Here is a 16,195-nt window from a genome sequence, read left to right on the forward strand (position 1 = left end):
TTCAAGGGTAAGCACAGATTTTAACCAGGGATTTTTCATTTTCTCCATTCAACCCAACCATTTGTCATCAGTAAGGCCTGCACAGGAACTTCTTACACCAAATTACTCTCAAAATGTTTCCGTTGAGCTTCATATTCTGGGTCACAACAGTTGAGATTATTTTACAGACTTTTTTGGGGCTTTAATACATTGACTGATCTGACTGTGTGTTTGTGTTTGTGTTTGTTGCCTGTCGCTTTCTATCTTTCTATCCTAACATGTTTTAAGTGAGTCAGGCCTAAATATACTGTACTTTTTTTCCTGTAAAAATTGCATTAATAACATGCATAATTATAGCTCACTAGAACATAACCTTCTCATTTTAAAACACAGACAATATAATCCATTCTTATGCTCTTGAAGACTTTGTTCCATCCGGGCACAGGTGTGAGATGCTTTGGATAAGGACGAAGAGGACATCCTTTATCCCTTGTATTGAGCTGCTCAACAAACAGGCAATAGAGGTTTTCATCAATTCATTCAGATTTCTTTCCTTCAGTTTAAAAGAAATCAACTGGACATAATCTACATCCCCAGACACAGTCCATCCTTCAAACCCCAAAGCATTTAAATGGGCGTAGTATGTCAATTTGGACAAAACAAAGGACAGCAGGACAGGAGATGCCAGGGTCTATAGAGGTCAAACGTGATTATAAGACCAAGGACGTGGCTCTTACTGTAACTGAAAAGCCAAAGGAAACAAACTCCCACGTGACAGGATGACGTCAAAAGCCGGTGCCGGTAAAGCGAAGTGACCTTTTCGTCCGCTGCAGATCGGACCCGTCCACCGGCGGCTTCAGAGCTTCTCCAGCAGGACACCACAGGGTCTACCGGGACAGGTGAGGCACCGGGACAGGTGAGGCAGCTCTGCGTCCGCGCGGACACCGGAGGGATTCTTGTTGTTGGGTAATAACGTGTAACACAGGCGGGAGCTGGCAGGCGGTAATCAAGGACATGTTTGAGCAGTTCTGTCACTAAACCCCGCTATAATTAATTGAGTTGACCCGGGCAGGCTGAGTGTGACCCGGTGGGACGCCAGAGCGGCTCAAGGAGATCGTTGCCCGTCATTCAAGCATCCTCCTCCGCCTTATGAGGATTTACCAAACCCGCGCCGACCCCCGCGTCCGTCCTCGTGTGACCCGGTGTGAACCAGTGTTTAGTGGCTTGGCAAATGACATACAATTGTGTATTAACTCATGAAATCACCATAGATTTAAGTGTAAACACTGTAAACACAGTGCTGGCTGCTGGTGTCCTTGAATATAAAAGATGAGCTATAGTGGCTGACGCGTCCTCCGCCATGTTAGAGAGGGAACCGCCGCGCGCGCGTTCATATAATAATGCCACTTGTAATACAAACTTGTGGACAAGGTCAATGTACAAGTACCACTTCTAAAATGAAACGTCAACTTTTAAATAATCTTGTCAGCCTTTTTGGTGTCGTTTGTTTCCCCTAAGCTTCTGTTAAACGTGAGGGTCATGTAAGGACACTGAGGCATGGAGCTATGCACCAGGGTTTAACGTCACGTCACGTTTGGTTGGGCCAGATGTTTTCATTTTATTCAAAACGAACCGATTGCATCTTCTGCCATTTATATATAAATGCCGCAAAGACACGCAAAGCCAAAACAATCTTTCCACACACACGTTACATGTATGTGTTGTATGTGTTTGTTGTGCCTGTCAGACGTGACTTAAGTCCAGGACAAGTATGTGAATATGGCATGGATCATAGTTCATATAATAGATCATATAATAGATCGTATAATAGATCCATGGCCCGGCCACAGCCTTAAACGACCTTCAAACATGGCGCCAGTACAAGTTAGGAGCGCTTTCCAAGTATAGTTCAGACAGATACTGCGCATACTGCAGGTTCATATCTCAAAGCTTGGTAACGTTACCGGAAGTAACAGGGAAACGAGAATCTACTGGAGAGTCACAGAAAAGACGCAAAGTAAAGTAAGCTACAGTTAACAGTGAAAACATAGTTATAAAGTTAGACAAACCCAAAGATCAAGCTAGAGTATATATGAATATGAATTAATGTTTTATTACTGAACAATTTAAATATTTATTTTACAAATGTATGGAAACCAGTTATGCTATAGTAATGTAATGAATGAGCTCTTAACGGACAAAATGGCAATTATTCTTTATTTCTTAGCTCGCTCTGAATTTAGTTGAATGACACGGAATGAAACAATAAAAACCAAATTCAACCATAAGCTCAGGCCTTCTCAATTGGACTGGGCTACACTCCCCTTTTAGAATCTGTTGTTGTTGTTGTTGTTGTTGTTGTTGTTGTTGTATATATATATATATATATATATATATATATATATATATATATATATATATATATATATATATATATATATATATATATATATATATATATATATATATATATATATATATATATATAGTCTAAAGAATAAAGTCTAAGACGAACAACTACAGTGGGTGGTGGTAAAGTAACACTTCTTCTTCTGTGGTGGTTTATAGCTGTTGTTGTTGTTGTTTTATGGCGGTTGGCATCCAATTGTTGCATTACTGCCAGACTTTATTCCTCAGACTTTTCGTAGTGTTACAAAGCCCATGAGGTCATGATATGACTTTGTGACTAGAATAGTTGTTGTGTTGTTGTTGTTGTTGTTGTTGTTGTTGTTTTATGGCGGTTGGCATCCAAGTGTTGCATTACCGCCAGACTTTATTCCTCAGACTTTGTCGTAGTCCTCAGACTCTGTCGTAGTCCGTAAAAGTACTCCTTCCATTGCTTTGGTGTTACAAAGCCCATGAGGTCATGATATGTCTTTGTGACCGGCTTTATTCCAGGAAGACTCTTCTTCATCTTCCTCTCCTTCTTTGACGTTCGGTGCTTCCACTGTACAGCTTTATTCTTTAGGCTTCATTCTATAGGCTTTAATATGTCCACTGATGTCGCCGCTTGGTAGCCGTGCGTCTACGAGACTGGGCGAGGACAGGATACCACCCCCACCCCCATCTCGTCACTCTGATCACTCTGACTCCCCAAAAGCAGACCCCCATCACTCCGACTCCCATTTAGCGCCTTTAGCCTGTTTTCTATATCTGCCCAATCAAGCTCCTTTGTTCCAAGGAATCTCCAAACAACAAGCCATGGATTAACCGTGAACTGAAGGCTCTGCTGAAGGAGAAGAAGAGAGCCTTCAGGTCAGGGAACAAGGAGGAGCTGAGGACTGTGCAGAAGGAGCTGAGGAGGAAGATCAGGCAGGCTGAGGCCGGCTACAAGAGGAGGATGGAGGAGCAGCTGCAGCAAAAGAACATTCAGGGAGTGTGGAGGAGCCTGAAAACCATCTCGGGCTTCAAAATCCCCCCTGCCCAGACAGAGGGGGATCTACAGTGGGTGAATGATTTAAATGCTCACTTCTTGAGGTTTGATCGGTCACCCGCCCCTCCCCTTGCACAGCTGCATGCTCCCTCTTCCACAGCTGGACAATGCCCTGCATCTGTTCCTCTTCGCTTATCTGCCCCGGACCATCAGCTCCCCACTTCGCCTGGACTCACCCATCCCCCCAGCACACGGTCCCCCTGCCAACCACTGACTGTCACAGCAGCACAGGTGAGGAGTGAGCTGAAGAGGATTAAAGTGAGGAAGGCAGCAGGACCTGATGGCATCAGCCCCAGGCTCCTTAAGTCCTGCGCAGATGAACTGTGTGGAGTTATGGAGCATGTCTTCAACATGAGCCTGAAGCTGAGGGTGGTACCACAGGTCTGGAAGACCTCCTGTCTGGTACCTGTGCCTAAGACACCGCGCCCCAAAGACCTCAACAGCTTCAGGCCAGTGGCTCTCACGTCCCACCTGATGAAGACACTGGAGCGGCTAGTCCTGGACCACCTCCGCTCCACCGTGAGCTCAGCCATGGACCCGCTGCAGTTTGCATATCGGTCTGGCATCGGAGTGGAGGACGCCGTCATCTCCCTGCTGCACCGCTCTCTCTCTCACCTGGAAAAGCCTGGCAGCTCTGTGAGGATCCTGTTCTTCGATCTCTCCAGTGCCTTCAACACCATCCAGCCGCTGCTCCTGAGGGACAAGCTGGAGACGGCTGGTGTGGAGTATGACCTGGCAGAGTGGATCCTGGACTACCTCACAGACCGACCCCAGTTTGTGAGAGCCCGGAACTGTGTGTCTGACACTCGGACCTGCAGTGTGGGGGCGCCCCAGGGCACTGTCCTCGCGCCCTTTCTCTTCACCCTTTACACTGCAGACTTCAGACATGACACGGACAGCTGTGTCCTGCAGAAGTTCTCTGACGACTCTGCCATCATCGGACTCATCACGGACGACGATGACGCGGAATACAGAGGACTGGCGCAGGACTTTGTGGACTGGTGTCAGCGGAACCACCTCCTCATCAACGCGGGGAAGACCAAGGAGATGGTGGTGGATTTCCGCAGACGCCACCCCACTGCCCCCTCACCAGTGAACATCCAGGGACGGGACATTGAGAGAGTGGACTCATACAAGTACCTGGGTGTTCATCTGAACCACAAACTGGACTGGACTCATAACACAGACGCACTGTACAGGAAGAGCCAGAGTCGGCTCTACCTCCTGAGGAGACTCAGGTCTTTTGGAGTGACAGGGCCACTCCTGAAGACCTTCTACGACTCTGTGGTGGCATCAGCCCTCCTGTACGGTGTGGCCTGCTGGAGCAGCAGCATCACAGAGAGGGAGAGGAGGAAGCTGGACAGAGTCATCAAGAAGTCCAGCTCCGTCCTGGGCTGTGCTCTGGACTCGGTGCAGGAGGTGGGGGACAGGAGGGTCCTGGCTAGATTCACATCTATGCTGGACCATGAGTCTCACCCCCTGCAGGACACTCTGTCCGCTCTGGAGAGCAGCTTCAGTGAGAGACTGATCCACCCTCGATGTGCGAAGGAAAGGTTCCGTAGGTCTTTCCTTCCTGCTGCTGTCAGACTTTATAACAAAAACTATTAGTACTGAACACTCGCAATACTGACCTAACCATGTGCAATTCTGTCATATGTGCAATTGCTGTTGGAATTCATGTGCAATTCATGTGAAATTCATGTGCAATCTATGTGCTGTCGTGACACATATTCATGTGCAATTACTGTCGTGATCACATGCAATGGTATTTATGTATTTATTTATTTATTTGTCTATGGGAGTTTTTATTTATTTATAGGAGATCTTCTACTGAAAGTGTTTTTCAGACTTCCTATAAGTGATCTGTTCTTCTGTATCTACCTCTGTATCTACCTGCGTTGCACCAATGAAATTTCCCCATGTGGGACAATAAAGGAATATCTTATCTTATCTTATCCCTGCAGCTTTAGCAATGATCCTGATCCTTTCAGTTCTGCTTTGAGTCTGAGCAGCACAGTTTACAACATCCACCATAAAGAGTACAAAATCCTCTCTATCCACAACCAGGGTATTGTCAGAGACCAACCGGCTTTATTCCAGGGAGACTCTTCTTCATCTTCCTCTCCCTCTTTGACGTTCGGTGCTTTGGAAGTACAAAGCCCATGAGGTCATGGGACGTCTTTGTTGTTTTACAAAGCCCATGAGGTCACGGGACGTCTTTGTCGTTTTATCCTTTAGAAGTCCTTCCTCTATCACTTTGGCGTTTCTAGGCCCATGAAGTCAAAGCGCGTTAGAACATCCTCTTGCTCCTCATCCTCGGCTCAGTCTCCAACACCCCCCAACTCTATAAACGTTTACCCAGCCCTGTGCTACATAAGTAAGCAACCACAGCCTGACACAGTGGTTTATAGCGGTTGGTCTTGTGCATTGTGTGCATTAGATTCCTTTCCGCTTTGATCTCATGCGCTTTGAAGCTGACATAAACGCAGTGGTACGAGTTGTAATGTTGCACGAGTATGGGAACAACAACAACAACAACAACAACAACAACAACAACAACAACAACGAGTATGGGAAGTGTGACGTGGGAGCAAAACTGAAGTGCTGTAACTGTGGGGAAGAACATAGCTCTGCCTACGGGGGATGCAGGTTTAGCAAAAGAGCTGCTGAGGTACATAAAATAAAGGTCTCTCAAGGTATATCCTATGCAGATGCAGTCAAGAAAGTTTCAAGTAACGAGTTTAGAGTAAATACAGAGAGAGGAGCCAGCGCTGCTCCCAGCCAGGGCGAAATGAGAGAGGCCAGCGTGGCTCCCAAGAAGTGTGAAGGTTTCAAGAGTGGAGGTCCCAAGTGTGCAGGTTCCAGAATTAATGAGAATACCCTGGTTGTGGATAGAGAGGATTTTGTACTCTTTATGGTGGATGTTGTAAACTGTGCTGCTCAGACTCAAAGCAGAACTGAAAGGATCAGGATCATTGCTAAAGCTGCAGGGAGATTCCTTGGAACAAAGGAGCTTGATTGGGCAGATATAGAAAACAGGCTAAAGGCGCTGAATGGGAGTCGGAGTGATGGGGGTCTGCTTGTGGGGAGTCAGAGTGATCAGAGTGACGAGATGGGGGTGGGGGTGGTCTCAGGTCCTCGCCCAGTCTCGTAGACGCACGGCTACCAAGCAGCGACATCAGTGGAAATATTAAAGCCTATAGAATGAAGCCTGAAGAATAAAGCTGTACGGTGGAAGCACCGAACGTCAAAGAAGGAGAGGAAGATGAAGAAGTGTCTCCCTGGAATAAAGCCGGTTGGTCTCTGAAACAACTTGCGGGTCTATGGGCAGGAACGCGTGGGAGGAAAGGGCCTTCGCCCGCATGAGGATTGGCCATACTGGACTCAATTGGTCACTGAGTAGGATAGGCAAACATCCGACCGGTCTGTGTGGTCACTGTCAGGTGCCAGAGACTGTCGAGCATGTGCTGATTTGCTGTGAGGCTTATGATAGGGAAAGGGCCGGGTTGGCCTTGTGGTTTCGGAATAATGGGCGGGAGTTCAATCTGCGGAACGTTCTGGCGATCCAGTCACAGGGTTTGTGTCAGGCTGTGGTTGCTTACTTATGTAGCACAGGGCTGGGTAAACGTTTATAGAGGTGGGGGGTGTTGGAGACTGAGCCGAGGATGAGGAGCAAGAGGATGTCCTAACGCGCTTGGACTTCGTGGGCCTAGAAACGCCAAAGTGATGGAAGAAGGACTTCTAACCGAGCGTCAAAGAGGGCGAGGAAGGTGAGGAGGAGTCTCCCTGGAATAAGGCCGGTTGGTCTCTGACACGACAACTATTCTAGTCACAAAAACACATCATGACCTCATGGGCTTTGTACGCCAAAGCAATGGGAGGAGTACTTTTACGGACTACGACAGAGTCTGAGGACTACGAAACGTCTGAGGAATAAAGTCTGGCGGTAATGCAACACTCGGATGCCAACCGCCATAAAACAACAACAACAACAACAACAACAACAACAACAACAACAACAACAACAACAACAACAACAACAACAACAACAACAACAACAACAACAACAACAACAACAACAACAACAACAACAACAACAACAACAACAACAACAACAACAACAACAACAACAACAACAACAACAACAACAACAACAACAACAACAACAACAACAACAACAACAACAACAACAACAACAACAACAACAACAACAACAACAACAACAACAACAACAACAACAACAACAACAACAACAACAACAACAACAACAACAACAACAACAACAACAACAACAACAACAACAACAACAACTATTCTAGTCACAAAGACATATCATGACCTCATGGGCTTTGTAACACCAAAGCAATGGAAGGAGTACTTTTACGGACTACGACAGAGTCTGAGGACTACGACAAAGTCTGAGGAATAAAGTCTGGCGGTAATGCAACACTTGGATGCCAACCGCCATAAAACAACAACAACAACAACAACAACAACGGACTACGACAGTCTGAGGACTACGAAAAGTCTGAGGAATAAAGTCTGGCGGTAATGCAACAATTGGATGCCAACCGCCATAAAACAACAACAACAACAACAACTGCAATCCCCTTTTGGTATTATGGTTTCAGTTCATCTCCTGTCCACACCCAGTCCAGTAGGTGGCGGTAAACGCACCTTTTCAGTTCGCTGCCAACTGCCATTCAAATTAACACCACAACAACAACAACAACAACAAGTCAGCGCCGCAGAAAGCAGTCTGTGTGTGATGGTCGAGGACTTGCAGCGGTAAAAAAAGGGGGTTCTAAGGAACCTCAAGGGGGTGCACCATAAACACGTTGAGAAGCTCTGTATTAGGTCAAAATGTTGACAATTCACTCTTTTTTTCATTATAGGAAACTATGGGTGATATCGCCAAAGGGAAGAAGGCCTTTGTTCAAAAGTGTGCCCAGTGCCACACTGTAGAGGAGGGAGGCAAGCACAAAGTGGGGCCCAATCTGTGGGGGCTCTTTGGCCGCAAGACTGGCATGGCAGATGGATACTCCTACACAGACGCCAACAAGAGCAAAGGTTCGACATCTGAGCTCCTTCTTCCTCTACCATGGCCTTAAAAAGATTATCTGTGATATTCTGATTTATAAATTTGAAAGTCCTTTGTGGGATGCCACTTTTGAATACTTTAGACACTTTTTGAGCTCTTTCACATTTAGGTACAAAACAAGAGGCTTTTTTATGTTCACTTAAATAAATAGGATTGTCTCACAATGAAAAAGCAATCCTGAATTATGTTGTTTAAAAATGTCTAAAATACCGTTTTCATAGCAAAACCATTCTCCTCAGCTTACAGGCCCGTAGTGGCTTCTAGAGTCACATATGCTTTATTTGAATAATTATGGACCTAAACGTGTATAATATGTATCCTAACAGCCAATGCCATTGCTCTGGAGAAAGTTTGTATTTAATTTTGTCTAAAAGAAAGCTCAATTCAACTGTTATTTTGTTCATCCAGGAATCATCTGGAATGAGGGAACCCTGATGGAATACTTGGAAAACCCCAAGAAATACATTCCTGGAACTAAAATGATTTTTGCCGGGATCAAGAAGAAGGGTGAGCGACAGGACGTCGTTGCATACCTGAAATCAGCAACTTCATAACAGAACAATATTTAATATTTCATTTAGTGTTTTTGTTTGCTTTATTTATACGGTCAATTTTGGACTTGGCGGTTGTTCTAAATCCAACTTTGTCTAAATTTGTTGTCTAAATGGTCCTGCACTAATCTCTTTGATGAATCTGTATATTTGCTTATAACTTGATGGGAACTTGTTGTTCCTGAACACTGTTTCAAGCCTCGCCCAAGACTTGAGAAATACTGTATTTGTGCAACTTGGTGCCGAGCGTCACATTTGACTTTTATTCAGATTATTTTAATATATATTTCACCATCTGTAATGTAATTAGGTTTAATTGAGTTTGCACATTGATTAAAATATTCTAAACCGTCATCTGTTTTGTGAGATTTTATAAATTTTATTTTTTTGATTGATTGGTAAATGTGTCAAGCAGCCTAACTCTTAAAAAAGTCTGATCAAATATTGACTCATGGTCACAGACTGACCGCAAATTTTCACATGAACACCCAATTTCACCATCACTTATATTCAGTATTCTTTATTCTATTTATATTTAATTGAACTGATAATGCCCAGATTTAGCAATAAACTATAGGGAAGGACGACATGGCAAGACATGTGTGAAATGTGTTTTGAATTATACGTTCCTTTTATTGGTTAATAATGTTTTTATTTTTTCATATTAAAAGAAATATGTTAATTTCACAAACATAAGTGAGACATACTTTTAATCAGTGCATTTAACATAAATAGGCAATCTCAAGATTTGATTTATGCACTGGCCTAGTATAAGCTTCCATCTAGTCCTGTCTCAGACACAACCAGAAGAACAAAGAGGAAAAACACATTAAAAAGAGACGCACACAGTGAGACAGTCTCTAATATCAAACTCACACTCAAATTGTCAAGCACCTTCTAACCTATAACATAGAATTCAGTATTTTCAACCTTCTAAAATACAAAAAATACACCTTTGTAAATGTATTACCATGATTATTATAGAAATGTCAAAACACCCACCAAGCTAAGTTTAATTAACAATACATTCTAAGGCATCAGTGCAGTTTTAAAAAAAAGATGGAAAAGATTATTATAATTATACATTTTAAGTCCAACTGAAATGATGTCTTTTGCTAATCTAGGCCCTGTGTTAAAGCAGTGCGCTTTAGGGGAATGGTATAATAACAACATCACCGCCAGAGATATCAATGTAACATCAGTGTAACAAAGACTGGACTGGACCACATCAGCACATCAGCAGTTTGTGTGTGATATATGTTCTGTTACTGTCACTACAAATCCTTTTCTCAGAATATCATGTATGGATCCTACTTTAATCCCAGAATACATCCTATATTTGTTCTTATTTGTTTGCTTAGTAAACTGGTCTTGTGCTCAATAGTGCAAACAATCCAGAAGGCAGTGACACACAGCGTCATTATACAATATAGAACTTATTACACACAGTACATATCTGCATTTATAAATACATAATCTGCAGGTTTATAGTGGTCAGGGAAGTCTTTCTGCATTTCAGACCAGGGCTAAACGGAGAGGTCATCGGCCCTGCTCCGGCTGCTGGTTCCACTGGTTTTGCTGAAGCGTCTCTTGTCTTTCTGACACATGGCTGCGTTCGGGCACAGCAACAGCCTTTCATGATTACTCCTTGATGGGAGGTTGTAGCAGTTAGCTTCAGTCCTCTGATAGCTAGGATCTTCTTCAGTGGAATGAGTTCCTTTCTTGTGCCATTCCGGGCTGTAGCAGGAGAGCTGAAGGAAGTCCTCTTCCACAGCTGCAGCCATGTTACTCTTCTCTGTGGCCATGTTCTCAGAGTTCTGCTTGTTTGCCAAACGATGCTGAGGGAAGGGCATGGGCAAAAAGTGTGTGGAGCCTATAACGCACTGGCTGAAGTCAGGGGGCGGGGTGGAAGGTGGTGGCGGAGACAATGAAACTTGTCTGGTCAAAGATGGCTTTGCAGGTTTAGCCTTGTTTCCAGAGAAGAACAGTTTCCTGTAATCACAGAAGAGCAGGTGAAACGTGGGACATGTTACCTTAAATCACCCGGGTGTATCTTCTCTCTTTGGGAATCTGGTGAAACGTACAAAAGTGAACCTTCTCTGCCACTCACAGGATCCTCTGGTTGAACTGTGGAGCAACAGGTTTGAAAGTGATTTCCATATACACTCAGTAGTATCAAGTATCTATAAGGCTCAGAAAGGTTCTTGTCTTCTCGGATAGAACCATTGTGTAAAGGTTTTATCTCACACAGGCACACAGAACCATTTCCCTTTAGATAGAACCCTTTGTCCATGGTGTATGAATGAGTTTGTTTGCAAGACTGAATGTGGGACAACGGATGCAAATTAGTTGTGTGTCCTAGAAACCTTTAAATATATAGTGTGTTATTTGAAGTAATTTATGACATTGATAATAAATGCGTTTGTAAGTACTCCATCAAAGAAGAACTGTCAGCAAAGATTAAGAAATGTATTTTCCCACAAATGAGTATTTGCCAAAGCTAATAATGATGAGCATAAGCAGCTACGTTCAGATCAGTTATTTTGTTCTTTCTTACAAATGTTCTTCATCAAGACTCAGGTGAGATAGCAATGTTCAGCTGTGATATGTAATTTGTTGTGAAATATTGAGATTCAAACTTTAAAATGTTATTTCAGATGAAAGAGTGGAGGTTAAACTGTTTCACTCAAGAGTTCAGCGGTAAAACTGTTACTGTTGAAATGTTATATATTGTACAGTCTGAAACTAAACTATCTACTATTGCTGATGTCCATCATAACTAAAGGCTAGAGTCTTTTGTCACTAACAGATGTTCATGTTTATATTGAGTGTAAGTTTATTCAAGCTTTTACTGCGTCACGGATGAGTTTAGATTCATTTCACTCAGGAGATTATCTCAAAAACTTCAGCCCAAACCAGGTACAACTAACTATACAGTGACTTTTGTTTCTGTGTTTAGTGAGCTACTTTTGTCTGTTCCAGGCTGTAAACTGCACTGGGCTGAACCAGAGTGAATGGAACAAGAGAAAGGTCCAGAACCACAGCTGCTGTATCACTGAAACTCTGTAAATCTTCAAATAAATTCCTTTATCAATAACGTACAGATGAAATTATGCATTAAAAGCTAAATAGGAATAAAATTAAACTAAATATGATTGAACTATGTAGGGTAACAATAGTGTACCTTGAAGTATTACATTGAATCTATCTGTGATATTCTGAGGATCTATGTGGATTTTATTGAAATATTTTCCATTTTGGTGTTCTGAATATACTTCTATAGCAGAAAATAAAGCAAAATGATCACCATTGCCATCTTCATATACCACGTTTTTTTAACTGAAAGGTCTTGGCGGGTCATGCATGTGCCGGGACATCTTCACAACCAAAAAATGTGCGAGAAGAAAGGTTGAAAACAGGTTGAAAAACATTGGTCCATACACTGTACATTGTCTTTACCGCCACTCTGTTTTTTGCTGTGTGAATGAATCTACTGATGAATTCCATGTATGTTGGAGCCTACCTGCAGCAGTGTTTCCAGGCGAGGTGCTGCAGCTCAAGTACACTGAGGACTAAGGACACGACCGACACCGCCAGCATGAAGACGATGAAGACGTTCTTCTCTGTGGGTCTGGACACGTAACAGTTGACAGGATGGGGACAAGGCCAGGCCTGACAGGGAGAAAGCAGTGCTCAGAGAGGTGTGGCTAACCAAATGTGATTATGTTGGCTCTGGTTTTACCTTACACACATACAGCGGGTTCAGAAAGATACCATAAAGGGAGTATTGTAGACACAAAAATACCACCTGTTGGAAAACAAAAATGTAGTCTCAAAGAAGTAGTTGTTGTTTCTGGAAAGAATACTTTGAGTTGAGGAAACTGCTACCTCCATGATGCTGCGAATGAGGATGCTCAGGACATAGGTCTGCAGCAGAGCCCCGCGCAGATGGATACGGCCCTCTCTCTTGTCCTTAGAGCTGTCCTTCTCTGCCCTTCCCTCCTGTATGTCCACACCCCCTCTGTCATGCCCTCCCCCAGGGTCATCCTCAGACCTTTTGTTCTCCTGCTCCTCCTGCTGACTTCTCCTCTTTTCGTCCCTGCGGACGGTGTGCATGGCATGGCCCATGTAGATAAGGCTGGGTGTGGACACAAAAACGATCTGCAAAACCTGCAAAATCAAATTCCAGATGTTTCCAAACTTTCTTGTAAAATGAACACACAGGTACCTTCTAGGGGTGGGGAGAGTGTTACCCAGTATCTGATGTGGGCAATTGGAAAGGCCCTGTCATAACAGACATTCTCACAGCCTGGCTGTTCTGTATCACAGCTAAAGTCCTCCTGCTCATCACCCCAGGATGACTCCGCTGCAGTGCCCAGAACAAGGATCCGAAAGATAAAAAGGATGGTCAGCCACACCTGGCATGGCACAAATAAAAATGCATATATTAGCTGAGTTTTCAGTTGAAAAATATCATTTTTAATATGATGAATTTCACCAACAGTATAAACTGTTGCTTGCCAAAGTGCTTATTATCCTGAAAGTTTTCTACATTTTGTCACATCACAAACAGAAATGAACATACGTTTTATTGCCATTGCCATTTTTGTGATAGAGCAACAAAAAGAAGATTTTATTTTGTAGCGCGCAAACTTCTGACAGTTGCTGTCAGAAGTTGCCTGATGATTGTTTAAAGATTTACTTCTGACCTAATGATTCAATAGAGTCCAGAGGTGTGTAATCTGATCTCAGTATAAATGCAGCTATTCTGTGAAGTCCACAGAAATGGTTAAAGTATGCAACAACAACAAACCTACCAAGACAGGACCGTCCACCAAAAGTTACAGGCCGAACAAGGAGAGCACTGATCAGAGATGCAGCCCAGAGGCCCATGAGAACTCTGGAGGAGCTGCAGAGATCCACAGTTCAGGTGGACAGGGAATCTGTGCACAGGATAACTATTAGTCGTGCACTAATAGTTATCTGGCTTTTATGGAAGACCGGCAAGAAGAAGCCCATTGTTGAAACACAGCCATAAAAAGTCCTGTTTGCAGTTTGTCAGAACCCATTTGTGGGACACAGCAAACATGTGGAAGAGGATGCTCTAGTCTGATCAGACCAACACTGAACTTTTTGGCCTAAAAGCAAAACAAGTGAAAAACTAACACGACACATGACTCTGAACACACCATCCTCACTGTCAAACATGCTGGTGCAGCTTCATGCTGTGGGGCTACTATTCTTCAGCAGGGACAGGGAAGCTGCTCAGATGGGAAGGTGGATGGAGCCAAATTCAGGGCAATCTTAAAAGGAAATCTGTTGGCACCTGCCAGACACTTGAGACTGGGGCGGAAAAATAAAGCAAAAGCTACAATGGAATGGTTTTGAAAAAAAATAATCTGTGGCAAGATCGGCAAACTGCTTCACAAATGTTCTCCATCAAATCTGACTGTCTTAATCTGTGTGGCAGTGAAAAATGGGCAAAAATGTCAGTCTGTAGAAGAGCAAAGCTGGTAGAGACATACCCCAAAAGACTTTCATCTGTAATTGCAGCAAAAGTCGGTTCCACAAATTAGAGACTCAGGGCAGCTGAAAATATTTTCACTCTCTTTTCAGTTTTTTAAATGTTTATTTTTAATCTAGAATTTCCCTTTACAATTGTCTGTCCTTTTGTCTTACTCTTTCACAAATATAAATAGAATGTGTGGTCATGATGTAACAAAAGGTGGAAAGGTTCCAGGAGTACAAATACTTTGGCAAGCCAGTACACAATGCCTGACCAAAAAATAAGTCACCACGTGGATTCAACTGAGCAAATTGAGCCTCCCACTGAATAATTGCTTCATGGGTGAATGGCTTTCAGCTGAAACACAATATTTCAACTGATGCATTAAGTTGCTTCTCATTGCTGAACCAACCATGTGGAAAGACAAATCCCGTGGTCGTAGAAATGGTATGTTTGAGAAGGGTCAAATCATTGGCATCAAGCAGCGAAAACACCTAAGGAGGAGAATCTAATTCTGCTCCATAAAGCCAAGGCAAAAAAAGAAAGAGAAATACATAGGTTAATGCCATACTGTGTAACATTCCAGGTAGCAGTATCATCCCCATAGAGTCAAGCAGGTGATGGACACTCCACCCAAAATGTTACGTAGTGCTCCTTTAAATAAAAGGCTATTATTTATTTTTCTGTGAGCCACTTTATTACATTAATTCACCTGTGTATGTATGCATATTTGTCATGTTTCTCCATGTTTAATTTAGCTAAGAATATAAGTCATTAATGAAGAAAATGCATGGAAATGTCCCGGTATATTGTGTTGTCACAGCCCATAACTGTATAAAGTTTGGCCTGCACCACCTGTCAAGAGGGAACACATTTGCACTGTTTGAACTCTGTAGTGCAACACTAGCTGAAGTCCACTATGGGGCAGTGCACTCAATGTGCTAAACTGCAGTCCTGCAGTATGTGGACTGAGGTGGATATTTAAGAGTTACAATACATACTATTTATTTAACATAGTACAGCATATTGACAGTTTTGAGTTTGAGTTTTGAATAGTGTTAAAATGTCAAAATCTGTGGGCTCTTAACCCTTAGCAGAGCTGATCGGCTGCTCTGGATTCAAAAGATTTCATTGGCCCTGACAAAAACACATTGCTTGATCTCTAATATGTTCCTTGTGAACCTTCTGGGTAACATATAATTTCCCTTGCTTATTATATACTGTAATGCAATGGATGGAGTTATGCAGCAGAATCATGCAATAACTTTCAGAAAATACAGAGGAGTTGAGCCTGACACTAACTAAAACAGAGGTGCTTAGCTTAGATGTTTAAAGAAGATGTGTCTAAAACTGTACCTTTCCTACAGAGGTGGAATGTTCCTGCGCTTCCTCTAAAAAGTTTCCCAACAGGCTCCAGTCCGCCATCAGAAAATCAATGCAGTACTCGAGCTGAGCCGGACTTCAGGACCCAACCTGGATCAAACTCGACTTCAAAATGACTTCACCAGGGCCAAACCAGGACTCCAGGAGGACTTCAGAAGGACTTTCCCAGGATCAAACTAGGACTTCAGTAATGTTCTATAGGTTTATCAGTGTTACAATCACCACTGACCAGACCACGAGGA

The 16,195-nt window shown here is 43.2% G+C and overlaps 2 protein-coding genes across 2 annotated transcripts; one reads left to right on the forward strand and one right to left on the reverse strand.

Moving 5' to 3' along the window:
- The first annotated feature begins 791 nt into the window (after positions 1 to 791).
- LOC140350996 (cytochrome c) lies at positions 792 to 9,416 on the forward strand. Its single transcript, XM_072436627.1, has 3 exons — positions 792 to 878; positions 8,308 to 8,482; positions 8,922 to 9,416. Exons 2-3 carry the CDS (start codon positions 8,314 to 8,316, stop codon positions 9,065 to 9,067), a joined length of 315 nt encoding a protein of 104 aa, XP_072292728.1. The 5' UTR covers positions 792 to 878; positions 8,308 to 8,313; the 3' UTR covers positions 9,068 to 9,416.
- Positions 9,417 to 10,353: 937 nt separating this feature from the next.
- On the reverse strand, positions 10,354 to 16,142 carry LOC140350993 (gap junction alpha-5 protein-like). Its single transcript, XM_072436622.1, has 6 exons — positions 15,927 to 16,142; positions 13,318 to 13,482; positions 12,953 to 13,234; positions 12,807 to 12,872; positions 12,588 to 12,736; positions 10,354 to 11,056 (listed from the first exon to the last, which is right to left on the reverse strand). Exons 1-6 carry the CDS (start codon positions 15,993 to 15,995, stop codon positions 10,591 to 10,593), a joined length of 1,197 nt encoding a protein of 398 aa, XP_072292723.1. The 5' UTR covers positions 15,996 to 16,142; the 3' UTR covers positions 10,354 to 10,590.
- Between the last annotated feature and the right edge of the window lie 53 nt (positions 16,143 to 16,195).

This window comes from Eucyclogobius newberryi, unplaced genomic scaffold, assembly GCF_026437365.1.
Source record: "Eucyclogobius newberryi isolate DKJ021-1_F unplaced genomic scaffold, fEucNew1.0.hap1 SCAF_8, whole genome shotgun sequence".
NCBI classification, from domain to species: Eukaryota; Metazoa; Chordata; class Actinopteri; order Gobiiformes; family Gobiidae; genus Eucyclogobius; species Eucyclogobius newberryi.

Coding starts and splice junctions, on each gene's coding strand:
- LOC140350996 (XM_072436627.1), top strand. CDS start 8,314: ATGGGTGATATCGCCAAAGGGAAGAAGGCCTTTGTTCAAAAGTGTGCC. Junction 8,483..8,921: donor AGACGCCAACAAGAGCAAAG/GTTCGACATCTG, acceptor TTGTTCATCCAG/GAATCATCTGGAATGAGGGA.
- LOC140350993 (XM_072436622.1), bottom strand. CDS start 15,995: ATGGCGGACTGGAGCCTGTTGGGAAACTTTTTAGAGGAAGCGCAGGAA. Junction 13,235..13,317: donor TTGCCCACATCAGATACTGG/GTAACACTCTCC, acceptor TTGATTTTGCAG/GTTTTGCAGATCGTTTTTGT. Junction 12,737..12,806: donor ACCCGCTGTATGTGTGTAAG/GTAAAACCAGAG, acceptor TCTCCCTGTCAG/GCCTGGCCTTGTCCCCATCC.